Genomic DNA, 16653 nt, shown 5'->3' on the forward strand with positions numbered 1-16653 from the left:
ATGTTCTCATAGCTTTTTACTTAAGAGCTACTTGGAAAATGATAGCAATCAAAATGGAATATCTGAGCTGTTTGTTGTGGCTTTCCTATTTAAGTTTTGTTAGATTATCAACTCGTTTTGCAAAAAAAAAAAATGCTTATTACCACGAACAAGCTGAACTATATTATATTTCAAAAAGAACTGTATTCCAGTTCTATCAGGTGTATTTTCCAAAATATGTCTCCTTCTTTCTTTAGCAGTCTTTGGTTAGTTATTAACAACATACAAATTGTTTTCTTTTTTAAAGATATATTTATTTTTATTAGAAACCCAGATTTATAGAGAGAATGAGAGACAGACAAATTATAATCCATCCACTGATCCATTTCCCAAATGGCTGCAAAGACTGGAGCTAAACAGATTTGAATCCAGGAACCAGGAGCTTCTTCTGGGTCTCCCACGTGGGGTATAGGGTCCCAAGGCTTTGATCCATCCTCTACTGCTTTCCCAGGCCACAAGCAGGGAGCTGGAATGAAACTGGAGGAGTCAGGACACGAACTGGCACCTATATGGGATCATGGCACATGCAAAGTGAGGACTTTAGCCACTAGGTTACTGCACTGGGCCTGTTGTTTCATTTTAAAGATATTCTTGCCAATTATTCAGAAATAATCAGAGATAGATATTTTTCAGCATTTTGCATTGTATTGGTTGCTTATAATAAGTACTATCCCTTGACTCCAAGCAAAATGTCCTGTATAAACTATAAAAAATTAATATCTGTATTTTCTGCTTTTAATATTCACAATGATTAACATGATAATGTATGCAAAATAAATCAGCTTAACTGCTATCCAGTGGGAAAGAACAGAACATATTTTGTGCAAGATCACAAGGCCCTTTGATTTGGTCAGAGTATGTTTCAACCAGCTGCATATTTGATTTTGAGCTTCCTTGTTAGCTCTGTTTAAGGGCAGTTGAGGTTATGATCTCATTGAATTTCTAGCCACTTTTCAAGCAAGGCTTAGCTAGTTGTGAAAGCTGCCACATGTCTTGAAAAGCTTGTTGAAGAAACCATAGCAGGCTTCATTGTCTGACAAGTTAAACTTGGCCTTCCCCTGACATCTTCACTTTGATGGACTAACAGATTTTCCAATGCAAGCAGGAGCTACTTTGTATGGTTGGAAATGTGAGCTTCGAGGAACTGGACCTGTAAGTCATACATGTGAAAGACAGATGGTCTGTATCCCCAGGTTGTTCTTCCCTAGTGAGATTATCAGTGCCATGATAGCCAAGTTGATTCACTTTGATACAGTGCCCCGGGGATGTCACTTTTCCAACCATATCTAAAACTACTCCCTTATTCTCACATGGGGCAAGTTTATCCTGAACAAATTAGAATTACATTTTATTGTGTGTGGGTGGAGAGTTTTGCAATTTTTATGTAAATTTGTAAGTACAGAATCTTCAGTGTGTTATGAAAGAAAATTCATAAACATTTTTCTCAATCTCCAATCACTCTGTGTTCATCGAAGCCCTCATTATTATCATCCTCATGGTACTAAAAATTTAGTAACACTCATCTTCTTTCCTATAGTTTGGTGACTTATTTTATCCTAAATCAAATAAATAACAATATTATAAAACATATATATATGTAGATATGTAGATTGCAGGTGATTATTGTTGCATAATATACAAAGATCAGAATAGGCTATTCTTAGTCGTATAACCAAAATCCTCATTTATGAATTAAGATATCATAAAGTGAATGCATAGAATATAATTTGCAGTGACTTTTCCTTTTAAATAGTGATTGTATTGTTAAATATAATTTTAAAATGTATATGTGTTTTACACATATATTAGTACTAATCAATACAAATATTTTTTTCTGAAATTTTTAGCTTCAAATTATGTTCTGCTTTTGAAGATGAATTTTCTCAGGCATAATTTACTCCTAAATGTATTTTTAACTTTTTGTCTATTTGTATATGTATATGCATGTATATAAATATATGCACATTTGCATTTATATATACTCAACGATTATCATATTCATAAATATAAATTAAGATGCTACAGAATTGTTCCTGTGTTTAAGTCAGCTTGCATAAAGATGACAAGTTTATAGCACTGGGACGGTGCAGATTCTTTGGCTCTGAACCTATGCTTCATTTTTGTTTCCATACTAGAGAATATTATGTCACTATGGTTAAATGGGTAAGCAATACCAAGACAGTGGTAAGATGGTTAAATCGGCCTCAGAACATCTCCATTCTCACTGTGTGTGAGACCACCACGGGTGCTTGTAGTAGAGTGAGTATCATTTCATATTACTTTGTGCTTAACATTCAATGTTTTCTCTTCTTTAAAGATACATCCAAAAATAGTTTGTTAAGACTTCAGTATTTAACTTCTGAAGATGCCAAAAAATTATTCAAAGGATCATCCTATTAGGAGGATGTCTTTCATCTATAAAGCTTCCAAACTTTGAAATGAGCCATATTGATAAACAGAACACTAAAAACTTTACAAAATATGTGAATTTTTGTACAGCATTGATGGTAGTCTAAGCCACTTTAATTTTCTCCATATTTTGTCTCCAATTTGGGAATATGATGTATGTCATTCTGTATGTTTATATACGTATATTTACCCCAGTCTGGTTTATAAAATAACCATATCTATGTCCTTAAATGAAGTGAATATAGGTTTTGTTTTGTTTTTAATTGAAATTCAGATACACAGAGAGGACGAGAGAGGAAAATCATCTGTCCGTTGATTCACTCGCACCACAAGGCCCAGAGCTATACCTATCCAAAGCCATGATCCCTGAGCTTCTTCCAAGTCTCCCTTGTAGGTGCAGGGTCCCAAGGTTTTGGGCCATCCTTGGCTGCTTTCCCAGCCCACAAGCAGGAAGCTGGATGGGAAGCGGGGACAATGGGATTTGAACCTGCCCCCATAAAGGATTCTGGCTCATGCAAGGCGAGGACCTTAGGCACTATGCTACTGCACAGTGCCCAAATTGAATGTACTTTTTTTTTTTTAGTGGTTCTTGAACCACTCCCTTTAGAAAGTGTGCCACATATGAATTTCTATAAGTAACATCAACAGGTACCATGTTCAAGGTCCTTACTAGTGCAATCAGTTTAAATTGCTATGTAATGTGTACTTGAAATGAATTTTCAAATTTTGGTCTAGAAAAGATAAACATATCCAACTTTCCTTTCTACTATAAATAGTTGAAAAACCTATTGTAAAACCACAATGCATTTCTAGCTGAAGCTTTGAAAAGTGTTAGAAAGATCCACCTTCCACCTGTTGGTCCAGATTATAGCAAGGACACCAGGAGCTAAAAGCTAGAAGCTCCATCTGAGTGCCCCTCTCACACCAAACCTTCGAAGCATCACAGAAGATGGCCCAAGTGTTTCATTCTCTGCCACCCATTGGGAAGTAAGGGGGTCCCAGCTATTGCCTCACCCAGCTCTGGCTGTTACAGTAATCTGGAGAATGGACCAGCAGATGATTGATTACTCTCTTCCCCCTGTCTCTCTCTCTCTCTCTTAGCCCTCTTTTTCCTCTCTCTCTCTCTCTCTCTCTGACTCCTTCAAGTAAATATTTTTAAATAACATCGTGAATAATTACGCATCAAACATTTTGGTTGAAAACTATAAACTTTTAAAAACCAAAATAGAATGTCAAGAACAGAAACAGATGGTATTTAACATGAGAAATAACAAAGAGACTGTATTCATAGGTGACGCAATTTTGCAGTGGGAAAAAGAAGAGAAATCCTGAGCCAGCTTGGTAGTACATTGGGTTTAACTTTTAGATTTGAGCCCTACATTCCAAGTTACAGTGCCAGTTGGCATCTCAGGTGGTTTGCTTCTGATCCAGCTTCCTGCTAATGCACCTGCGCCCCCGTCACTCACATAGGAATCCTGGATGGAATTCCTGTTTCCCAGTGTTAGTCTGGCTCAATCCTGGCTGCTATGACTAACGGAGGAGGGAAACAGTGGATGGAGTGGATCTTTCTCTGTCTCGCCCACACTCGAATATGTGACCTTTCATCTAGCAAATAAATAAATCAATTTTTTTAAAAAGCTGACAAATAAACAAAGCCTCAGTTTCCAACAGAACAACGAGAATTGATATATATATGAAGTTCTAAGTGCAAAAGTGGGGTTTAAGATATCATGGTGGGCAGGAAATAAGAAATAACTGCTGAAATTTTTTCAGGTTGAATAAAAATGTATTAATCCATGTTTCCAAGAAGTTAGGAAACCCAAACAGAATAGAGACAAAAAATTACAATACCTGGACACATCATACTCATTATCATAAACCAAAGATGAGGGAAAAAATTGAAGTAGCCTGAGTGAAAGCACATTATATTTAAGTAGCAAAATGTTGAAACTATTGCCTAGCTCTCATATCAAAATATAAGAATGCAGTAGAATACTATTTTTTAATATATGAGAAGCAAAGCAATATAAAACTGGAAGCCCATATTCTATGAAAATGGCTTTCAGCATGAAAATTAAAAAGACATTTTCAGATAAAGGAGAACAGAGAGAATTCATCACCTGTAGAATGACATTAATACTAACAGAAAACAAAGTGACTCAGGACTGAGGGAATGGCACTCAATGAAAATTCAGGTCTAAATGAGAAGAAAATTATCATCAATACTGAGCATGTTTTTGCTGGTTTGTTATTTTTTTTTCTAGAGCATGACTGGTCACTTCAGTAAATTACAACCATGGATCTTAGGTCTATTGCCAGAAATTAATAGCACTATCTCATAGTGAAACAGTATTAATTAATATGGGAGATATTACTACTTGAAAGACTTGCATACCTAATAACAAAGAATTAAAACATTTAAGCCAAAATCATTAGCAAACACTAATAACACTAAAGAAACAGAAACATTTATACTTGAAGATTTTAATATTCCTTTATACATACTTGATTAGTCAAAACATGAGTAAGTCTATAGCAGGTTTTGACAATAGTATTAATAATCAGTTTGATATTTATAATTTTTTAAAAATTTATTTGAGAGGAAAAACAGATTTTTTTTAAAGATTAATTTTATATTTATTGCAAAGTTAGATATACAGAGAGGAGGAGAGACAGAGAGGAATATCTTTCGTCCGATGATTCACTCCCCAAGTGACCTCAATGGCCAGAACTGTGCTGATCCAAAGCAGGAGCCAGGACTTCCCCCAGGTCTCCCACATGGGTGCAGTGTCCCCAAGGTCTCCCACGTAGGTACAGGATCCCAAAGCACTGGGCCATCCTTGACTGCTTTCATAAATGCTCCAAAACACTTAAGAGCACACACACACTCATGAGTGTGCACACACACACACAATTATTAAACATTTAATATTGAATTCAAGTACTAAAAACCGAGGACCATATCTCATGACCAAAGAGGGCGAATCCCAGAAGTTCAAGACTGAGTTAATATTGAAAACTAGTTAATGAAATCCTTCTAGAACACAGTTCCTCTAGATAAATATGTGTGCTTATTTACCTGTACAGCTGTTGGTCTTGTGTTTACATGAAGATGGCCTTATATCAGAGAGAACATGCAATATTTGTCCTTTGGGGATTGCCTTATTTCACTGAACATCAGTAGGTATACAGAAAAACTGCATATGCATATATTTATCTGAAGAAACTGTATAATGGAAACAAGTATATTAAGAAATGAAGATACATTGCAGTATGCATCTCTGTTTCTAAATAAAAGATAGACTTCCAATGAAACTGCTAAATACATTTTGGCAATAGGATACTGGGTGTTCTACCATGGTCTATAACAATAATGTCATGATATCATTACATAGCAGAATGATGGACTTGTGACTCGTTTTGAAGGATTATACTATTGTTATAATATAGAGGAAAATAATTGGGGTGGAGTAAAAGGGGAATTCCATGTGCCCACAGAGCTGTATAATGACAAGTGAAATTTTTTTTTTAAAATCTGAAAAAGAGAGAAACAGGAGGAAAAAATAATCTCTATAAATGAAGGAAAGCAATTGGTGAATTTCCATATAACTTTCAAATAATGAAGAGACATTGTAAAAAAGGGTGCTTAAAAATAACCTCAACAGTGAATCATTGTCATTTTCTGACCTTAGGACCACAGTATGGAGAATATTCATTTTTACTGCTGTCTACAAACTTTACCATGGGGACTAATTCAGAATAATTTGCAGGAAAGAACATAATGTTTGGGAAGAAATAAATAAAACTGTTTCTATATGCTGATGAGATTTACATATGTAAATTTAAAAATGTTTTGAAAATAGACTATAATTTGCAAAGTCAGTGTACTAACACCAATCTTGTGTTCAATTTCCTGATTTTAAAAATTGTTTTATGCTTATACAGTAAGCTATATTTCCAAAGGAAATGCTAACTAAAATTTTTAAGTCATGAAAAAGTACAATGTTTGCAGCTTATCAGATTGTTTACCTTAAAAAAATACTTTCTCATTTCCTTTTGAATGACTTTGTTTAAAAAAACTATTTTTCTCTTAAATGACTTTGAATTAGAACACAAGGGATATGGGGAGGCAGAAAAAACAAGCAGAATGTCCTCAGGTTTTGTGATCTGGTCTTGTAAGTTTCTCAAAAATCTCAAATTTGTCTCAAACATATAATTGTTGTTGAAGATTTACTTATTTATCTGAAAGAGTAACAGAGAATGTTTTCATTCATTTGTCCATGCATTCCCCAAATGATCATAACAGCCACCTCTGAGCTGGACTGATACCACCGCCAGGAATTCCATCTGGGTGTAAAATATGATTGGTAGAAGACCAAGCACCTTTGCTGCCATCTTCTATAATCCCAAACTCATTACCATTAAGCTGGGACTAGAACTGGCACTTGATTTGGCATGTAGAAGCTTTAAGGAGTGGGTAACGTGGTGCACTGTAACACAGGCCCCAGAATAATTATAAAGCAACAAAGCATACATTGGCAGTAAAACAGAGAAAAATAAGCTGAAAACACCAGTTTAACCCTACATTTAAAACTTCAGTGCATTTAGGGAAAGATCATGGAAATACTAATGTTGAAAACTGCAATCTTCCTGAAATGTGTTTTAAGAGACTTTTACTTGAATGGCATAATATTGTTAGAGGCTAATTAAGTTGAACTGTAATTTCAATAGATCCCAATTAATATCTCATAGGACACTTTCTGTCAGAACAGACTAGATGTTTTCACATTCACATTCAAAGGAAAAATATAAAAGGACCGGGAAAAGCCAATTATGTTTGGATATCTTATCTCTATCTAGTCTCAGTTACAACCTATATAGCATTTGGTGATATTAGTGATTAGTAGAAAACTCAATTATTTTCTGTGTCTTACTGATATTGTAAATCTGTTGCTGAAATGAAAATAGTTATGTTAAATATTTTCCTGATTAATGCATGTTGCAAAACTATGCCGAAAAAAAAAAAATGCCTTGATTGGTGCGAGTGACGGACCAAAACTGGCACTGCACTAGCTGACCTACACAAAAGTCAAGTCTGCGATCGCTCAAGTGTAATCTCTTGGGGGACTCCCCAGCTAGATCACTGGATTCAAACTCCACCCACAAGGGCAATAAGATATGTGGTTCAATCTTGGAGAGTACGTATTGGATCTGGGCATCCTTAGTTGCAGATGCCTGGGCAGTGGACAGTGTGCCCAGGCGCATGAAGGGGACATGACATCCTGCTCATCTAGAGCAATAGATAATATCTCCTGCCTTTGCAAAAGCTGAAAAGCAAAGCAGGTTGGGTAGCTCTTCTGGCTAAGCTTTGCAGCAAGTATCTTGGGCTGTGGAACCACTAAGCTAATAGACCTTGGAAAGATTTCCTCAACCCTGGTGCAGCTAAGGTGACAGTGTCTTTGATCTGTCAAAACCACTCAAGTAACACACTTGGAACATTCATTCCCACATCTGGTCTCTAAAATATAATCAAATGATTGACCCTATTCCTGGGTACTGATGTAGTTTGACAGCAAGGAGCAGCCAATCTTCTCCTTCCTTCCTGCCCCACTGCAGTGGACAGAATAGAAAAAATTTTAATAAAACTAAATATTTGTTGTACCCTATTTTCTCTTAACCCCCACCCTCCCCACATGCTCTCCCTAGGCATGTCCACAGGGCATGCATCCGTCTCAACTAAGTAAATGATATAAAAAATAAAATAAAAATATAGAATTTAAAAAATAGAACACGGGCCCGGCGCAGTGGCGCAAGTGGTTAAAGGTCCTCCCCTTGCACGCCCGGGATCCCATATGGGCGCCAGTTCTAATCCCGGCAGCCCCGCTTCCCTTCCAGCTCCCTGCCTGTGGCCTGGGAAAGCAGTCGAGGACGGCCCAAAGCCTTGGGACCCTGCACCCGCGTGGGAGACCCGGAAGAGGCTCCTGGCTTCGGATCGGCATAGTATGGGCCCGTTGCGCTCACCTGGGGAGTGAATCATCGGACGGAAGATCTTCCCCTCTCTCTCTCCTCTCTGTATATCCGCCTTTCCAATAAAAAAATAATAATAATAGTAAAAAATAGAACACACATTTTGAGTAAAAATAGAAAAATGCTTTGAAAAGAAATAGTTGTCAATTATAGTATAATACTGATATGAATTTTAAAAGGTAAAATAGTGAAAAAAATGCCCTGTACATAAAATAGTGCAATTAAAAATTTAAAATTTCTGCCTCTATCTGCTGGAATATATATATACCTACTGGAATATATAATGTGCTGTAAAGTTTCCTTCTTAAATACATTTGCTTTAGACTTAGTTCTTTAAAGAAACTGTATGGCATGTCATTATATGTCAACAGTATTATTGGAAGTTATTTGATCTTTATGGATTTATTTTAAATTAAAATTAGTCTATGTTTTGCCATTTTTCAGTAAGATTTTGCTTCAATTATCTACTACACTGTTTTAAAGAGCATGGAGTTTTGTGCTTTCAAAATACTTGAGTTTGTCTTTCAACACTGAAGTGCTATGAATAAGCAATGATACCAATCATTAGGAGTGTTTGGAGTATTGAAAGAATGTCCACCTTAAATTTTATTACTGGAAGTTTGCCCAGTCTCTTTGAAGGACATAATAATTCTGCTTTGTGATGGTACCTAGTAGTGAAAAATGACAGTCTGTTGGTTCACAGCAATTGGAATGAGGTAATCCAACACAGTAGGACAATGATCTGTCCTTTCTGGTGGCATGCACTGGGAATTCTGAAGTTGACCAAAGAAAATGTCATGTAATCCCAATTCTTTTGGAGGATTCCTTTCCTTTTCCTTTTTTCCTTTTTTCCTTTTTTCCTGTTTTTTCCTTTTTCCTTTTTCCTTTTTCATTTTCTTCCCTTCCCTTCCCTTCCCTTCCCTTCCCTTCCCTTCCCTTCCCTTCCCTTCCCTTCCCTTCCCTTCCCTTCCCTTCCCTTCCCTTCCCTTCCCTTCCCTTCCCTTCCCTTCCCTTCCCTTCCCTTCCCTTCCCTTCCCTTCCCTTCCCTTCCCTTCCCTTCCCTTCCCTTCCCTTCCCTTCCCTTCCCTTCCCTTCCCTTCCCTTCCCTTCCCTTCCCTTCCCTTCCCTTCCCTTCCCTTCCCTTCCCTTCCCTTCCCTTCCCTTCCCTTCCCTTCCCTTCCCTTCCCTTCCCTTCCCTTCCCTTCCCTTCCCTTCCCTTCCCTTCCCTTCCCTTCCCTTCCCTTCCCTTCCCTTCCCTTCCCTTCCCTTCTCTTTTCTTCCCTATCAGTAGTGACAACAGAATCAATAGGGTCACTCATTGTATTTCACCGGTTAAAGGAAGAGAAATGCCTGAACATAAATGGAGAAAGCAAGTTGCATTGTTTTGTGCTCATTTCAGTCTGCAGATGCTTCATAGAGTTAATTATTTTCTTTCAGAAATATGAGATGACATCAGACACATGGCTCTCAAAACAGGTACAGTACTGTTTGTCTCTGCCACATGTTGGTCACAGTATTCATCCTACTCTCCAAACCATTATTTAATAACTTTCAGAAGTTATTTTGTGTGGTATGAATTTAATTCTTTGGGGGATTTATCCAAGTAATCTTTTTCCATAGTTACATTTATAAAGTGGGCTTGTATGACATTATTGGTGAATAGGTTACTTTTTAAAATGCAGCATAAATTGCAGGAATACTACCAAGAAATATTTTTAAGTTCATTCAAACAAGCACATTTCTAAGTCAATGAAAGAAAAGAGTGCAACTCACTAAACCAGAAGCCACTTGTATTATTCAAAGTGCCCATCGAATTGACCAAACCTCAATGTAAATGGATCCATGTGGAGATTAGTTTAGAGAAGAAAAAAGGAGAAAAAATGAATGTGACAACATCACAAACAAGATCCTCACCACATGGTCCCATGCTGGAGGATTCAGAGGTGCAAGTACAGGGATGCCTGACTCCGTGGTTCTATTCACTCCATCCTTGCTTTTTACAACATCATATATTTTGTTTGGATGCATTCAGTGGCCTTATTAGTGTTTCATGCTTTACAACCCCACTTCATATTCTCTCCCTAAGTAGCATACATATCTATGGTTTTAAGTACCAACATGTATTAAGGCTACCAAATTTTTAACCTGGGCTGGGCACTTGTGTGAATTGTAAACCATTGAGAATCGTACTTATGGTGACTCCTCTTGGATTTATAAACTTAGGTGCAAACTAAATGTATTTCTTTAGTCAGTGCTCTTTTCATAATGGGAACCAAGGACATCCTCATCCATGTGCCAACTAACCCATTATCCCAATCTGCCTTGAATCATTTTTTTATATTTCTTTATATGTTTAATTCACCACCAGGCTACTTGCTTTTGCTTTCAAAGACCAAGATAATGTTTTTTTTTTCTCCAATTCACAAACACATCATGGCTCAAATGAGTGAGACTGGACTTTCTTCTTAACTGGAAATTTAAATAAATATTAAGATAGAGGGAAAAGTTTAGAAATACTTTATAGACACAATGATGAGAATATGGTAGTGCTTTTCTGCTTCCCACCCTGCTTTCTTCCCACCTACTTATAGTTTTTTAAACACAGTGCTTACCTATATTGATTTACTCCATAATATAGGCCTGATGTTCCAATAACAAATCTATAAGCAAATTAAACGTAGATCACAGTCCCAGCGTGGTGGCCTAGCTGCTAAAGTCTTCACCTTGAACATGCCAGCATCCCATATGGGTACCAGTTCTAATCCTGGCAGTCCCACTTCCCATCCAGGCTTATGGCCTGAGAAAACAGCCAAGGACAGCCTGAAGCCTTGGCAGACCTGGAGGAGCTCCTGGTTTTCAGCTTCAGATCAGTGCAGCATTGGCCATTGAGTTCACTTGGGGAGTGAATCATATGACAGAAGATCGTTCTCTCTGTCTCTCCTCCTCTCTATATACGTATCTAACTTTTCAATAAAAATAAAGAAATCTTTAAGAATAGATCACTATTCAGTTGACACACAGATTGGCTATAAAGAATGATTAATTCTCAAGACATCGATATCCATCATAGATATTAAAGATATTTTGTACTCAATATATTAACTGTTACACATCAGAGAAAGCATGTAATATTCGTTTTTTAGGGTATCGCTTATTCTGTTAAATATAACGGTCATGACTTGCATCTTGTTGCAAAGGGCGTGATCATTTTTATGGCACAATACAATTCCAGCTTGTATAGATACCATGTTTTCTTTTTCCAGTCATCAGTTGCTGGACAACTGGGTTGACAGCATATCTTCGCTGTTGTGGATCGAGTTGTTATAGATATGGGAGGTACAAATCAAGGCTCATTGATTTTGTTGTTTAGGTATATTCTCATTAGTGAGATAACTAGGTCATGCGGTAGATGTGCTTTTAAATTTCTGAGAACTCTGCAAACTGATTTCCACAACGCATATACCAGTCTCTATTCCCACCAGTTGTGTAGTCAGGCACCTTTTCTTCTATATCCTCAGTAGCATTCATTATTTTTTCATATTTGAATGATAACAATTTTACCTGAGTTGAAATAGCATCTCATTGTGATTTTATTTGCATTTCCCTGATGTTAATGACCTTGTGTATGTTTTCATTTATATGTTGGTCATTTGCATTTCATTCTTGGAAAAAATGCCTGCTCATGGGCTTTACCCATTTCTCAGTTGGTTTGTTAATTGTTTTTGTTGACTTTCTGGAATTCTTCATGTTCTGGATTCTAGTATTTTACCAGCAGCAGATTAGGCAAATTGTCGCCTATACTGTAGGTTGTCTTCTCAGTTCCTAGAGTATTAGCTGTGTTATGCAAAAGCTTCTTACCTTGAAATGCGATCCCATTCTTCTCTTTTTGCTCTTCTGGTCTGTGCTTCTGAGGCCTCTTCCATGAAGTATTTAACCATGCTAATGTATGTTTCCTTAGCAGTTTGATGTTATAGATACCTGATCCACTGTGAGTTGATTTTTGTATGTAGAGTATACAGTATGGCCTTCTTTTACAGTTCTGCATGAGGTGAGGTGGTCCAGTTTTCCCTACGCCATTTTTTGAAGATAATGTCTTTCTCCTGGAAAACCTTAACCTCTCAATTATCCATCAATCTGTTCTGCACATCAAAGGCTGCCTGGGTGACCTCTTTGAAATATACATTTGATTGTCATCACTTATACTTCGATATTCCAACTTCCGCAAATCAGAGCAATTTATGTGTCTTCCATCTTACCCTTTGGTTGAAGATTTCCCTTCAGATAAATGATCCGCTGTAATTTAACTTCAATGTTCTTCAGCTCTGTATCACTCTATTTATTATTCTTACTACTTTTCTCCATTCAAGTCAAAATACTCCTTGTCTCTGGCAGAATTCTCAACTATTTCCCTATTTGAAGTTTTTCCGTGTTGTAAACCTTAGCTTAAAGTATGTGCTTTAGAAATCACCTCCCGGGCCCGGCGCAGTGGCGCAAGTGGTTAAAGGTCCTCGCCTTGCACGCCCGGGATCCCATATGGGCGCCGGTTCTAATCCCAGCAGCCCCGCTTCCCTTCCAGCTCCCTGCCTGTGGCCTGGGAAAACAGTCGAGGACGGCCCAAAGCTTTGGGAACCTGCACCCGCGTGGGAGACCCGGAAGAGGCTCCTGGCTTCGGATCGGCATAGTATGGGCCCGTTGCGCTCACTTGGGGAGTGAATCATCGGACGGAAGATCTTCCTCTCTGTCTCTCCTCTCTGTATATCCGCCTTTCCAATGAAAAAATAATAAAAATAAATCTTTAAAAAAAAAAAGAAATCACCTCCCATAGACACCCTAAACAGATCTCATTCCCCAGGAAGTTATATTAAAGTCGAGGGTGATATTTATGCAACCTTTCTATAATTGCTTCTATGCTTTTTGTCTTCTATGATACAGTGTCAAGGAGGGCTTTCACTTTTCAATCTCATTGTAAATGAATGATTAATATAAAACTGAGTATCGAGCCCAACGTGCTGGCCTAGCAGCTAAGATCCTCACCCTGCATGTGCCAGGATGCCATGTAGGCCCCAGTTCTAATCCTGGCAGCCCCACTCCCCATCCAGCTCCCTGCTTGTGGCCTGAGAGAGCAATCAAAGACAGCCCAAAACTTTTGGACCCTGAACCCATGAGTGAGACCCAGAAGAGGCTCCTGGCTTGAGATTGGCTCAGCTCTGGCTGCTGTGGCCATTTGGAGAGTGGATCAGCTGAAGGAGGATTGTTCTCTCTGTCTCTCCTCCTCTCTGTCTAACTTGTAATCCAATATTAAAAACTTAAACTGAATATAATTGAAGATATGCCTAAATAAAATAGACAAAAATACCTTGTATCTATGCTAATCCATGGCTTATGTGAAGATTATATCACAAGAGCTAGATGGACCCCTACTTTCTTACATATAAACACTGAGAATAGTCTGAGTCATTGTACTCATAGACAATATGAAAAATGATTAGGATTATGAAGGTCATAATTGACATTCATAGAATTGAAATAAATACTGAAAATAAAACACAATGGCCAAGATTTTTGTATACTGAATTTCCCTGTATTATTGAATGAGTAATCATTTTATTGCCGTGATATTGGTAACAGTTCAGAATGCATAAGCATAATGTATGATCTTTTCTGGTTAGTTACTTTTACAACCCAATGTTTTTGAATAGGTAAAACAAACTTCTCAAAGCAAAGCATCTAGCTATTACTTATTTAGTTAAAGAAATACAGTTTATATTTGTTTTCTTTAGAATCTCTAAGAGAAATTTCTCACAGTGTCAGCTGGACAAAATTTATTAAATAAGCATGGCAACACTATTGAGAAGTAGCACATTTGCAGCATAAACAGAAATGCAATAATATTATTGTAAAGTCATTTTCTGGTTAGTAAGGACAGAGAGAGCCGGTATGCTTATACTCCCTTTGAGGAAATTTACATTTGAGATGAGCAGCACATACTATAGTTAGGCATGGCAAGTTCAGAAGCAGATGTGCCGTGGGTAGTGACTACCTTTTCAAGGTCATAAAAATGGCAATGAGATTGGTTATACCTTTATGAAGCTGAATGTTCCTAACTAAATATTATCCGCTGTGTAAGTTTTTAAGTTTAGCAATGTATTTGGGAATGTTGTTCTTTTCTATTATTCTTTTGAGCTATTTCTTTAGGTGGATTTTTGAAAAAAATCTTTATATAAAGAACTTTATGTATTTTATATTTATATAGTTTTTTTAGAACATAATTATACTCATCACACTTTCTTCCTACCCTTCCTTTTCTTTTTCTTTCTTCCTTTCTTTCTCTCTGTTTCTGTCTCTCTCTGTGTGTGTATAGACACACTCCTTTCTGTCTTGCCCTGCCTTGCCTTGCCTTGTCTTGCCTTGCCTTGCCTTGCCTTTCCTTGCCTTGCCTTGTCTTGCCTTGCCTTGCCTTGCCTTGCCTTGCCTTGCCTTTCCTTTCCTTTCCTTTCCTTTCCTTTCCTTTCCTTTCCTTTCCTTTCCTTTCCTTTCCTTTCCTTTCCTTTCCTTTCCTTTCCTTTCCTTTCCTTTCCTTTCCTTTCCTTTCCTTTCCTTTCCTTTCCTTTCCTTTCCTTTCCTTTCCTTTCCTTTCCTTTCCTTCTTCTCCTACTCCTCCTTGTCCTCCTTCTTCTGCAGTGTTTATTTATTTACATAGGAAAGGCAGATTTGTGAGGAGAAGGAAATACAGAAAGAAATATCTTCTATCCATTTGTTCACTCCCCAGATGGCCATGATGGCCAGAGCTGAGCCTATCCAAAACTGGGAATCAGACTTCCAGCAGGTCTCCCACATGAGGGTAGGTTCGCAAGGACTGGAGCCATCCTCTGCAAGGGCAGAGAGCTGCTTTAGAAGTAGATCAGCTGGGACAAGAGCATGTACCCATTTGCCTTGCCTTGCTTGGATGTGAATTGTTCAGTGAAGCCATTGTGCTGGCCCCCTCCTTTTCTTTCTTTCTTTTTTTTTTCTATTAATTTTTGCTGTAACTTGCTTTCAATTTACTTTATAGCTACAGGGTTAATACTCTGCTACATAAAGATTTGAGCAAGTAGAAAGTAGAAAGATTTCTGCTTCATTGGCTGTCAGCAATCAAATCTCAAGATGTAACATTCATTCACATACACTACATTTTGTGCGCTCTATATTAGCTACTACAAATCGAAGAGCACATGCAATATTTGTCCTTGTCTGGTCTGCCTTATTTTACTAGGTAAAATGGTTTTCAATCTATTTTGTTGCAAAAAAAAAAAGCAAAAACAGGATTTTATCTTTCTTATACATGAGAAATATCTTCGTGTGTGAATAGCACATTTTCTTTATCTGCTCATCAGTTGATCAACATCTGGGTTGGTTCCACATCTTAATTATTGTGAATTTAACCACTATAAACATGGAGATATATGCAACGCGCTCATACTCTGATTTTGCTTTCATTTTGTAAATCTCTAGGAGTGGAATGGCTGGATAATAAGGTAGATCATTTTTTAGATTGTAGGTATTTCCACACTGTCTTCTCTGATGGTAGAAACATATTGCATTTCCAGTAACAGTGGATCAGGCTCCATTTTGTTCACAATCATAGCAGCATTTTTTATTTCTTTAACTTTTTTTATTACTGTATTTTGACAATCTTTACATAGTTAAATAGGGTAAAGTTCAAGGGATATAGGAAAGTAGGTATGATTATTATTTCCATTTTGTTTTCTTAATGTTTAAAGGGGGGTATTAAGGGAGAAGGCGCACCCATTTCCCACCCTCCCCAGGTCCCGGATGTAGGGCATGCTCCGAGGTTCTTGCTCAAGTGGTTTTGATATTTCAGCAGTTATGAATCACTGCCAGTCTTGCCACTCCTAGCACTATGAGGTTTTTGAAGAATCCACTGATTGACATAGTCCATCATAGAGTCTCTGTTTGCCCCGTATTTCGCTGCCAACATACAGCTGAGTTGGTTGGTTAACCTGTTCTGTCTTCTCTCTTTTCTTGGTTAGGGTTCTGAATCCAGGATTTCTACTGGGGAGATCTCCAAAGAAACTTTGTCTTCTGAGGTGTTCTCAAACCAGATGCTTGTATGTGCTAGCAGTTACAGGGCCCGGCACAGTCCATGGCTCTGATCAGCTGGTGGTTGCAATTGCTGGG

The 16653-nt window shown here is 37.6% G+C and overlaps 1 protein-coding gene across 2 annotated transcripts in view; it reads left to right on the forward strand.

The window, feature by feature from the left end:
• Nucleotides 1-16653, forward strand: part of DPP10 (dipeptidyl peptidase like 10) — a 1236914-nt gene that overhangs the window by 1146223 nt on the left and 74038 nt on the right. For both annotated transcript variants that reach the window (XM_040979106.1, XM_040979105.1), the window contains exons 11-12: nt 2175-2298; nt 9913-9951. In XM_040979106.1, the coding sequence (XP_040835040.1) occupies nt 2175-2298; nt 9913-9951 (163 nt within the window). The remainder of the gene's footprint in view (nt 1-2174; nt 2299-9912; nt 9952-16653) is intronic.

Source organism: Ochotona curzoniae, unplaced genomic scaffold (assembly GCF_017591425.1).
Source record: "Ochotona curzoniae isolate NIBS_2020 unplaced genomic scaffold, NIBS_Ocur_1.0 contig_3037, whole genome shotgun sequence".
In the NCBI taxonomy this organism is placed as follows: domain Eukaryota; kingdom Metazoa; phylum Chordata; class Mammalia; order Lagomorpha; family Ochotonidae; genus Ochotona; species Ochotona curzoniae.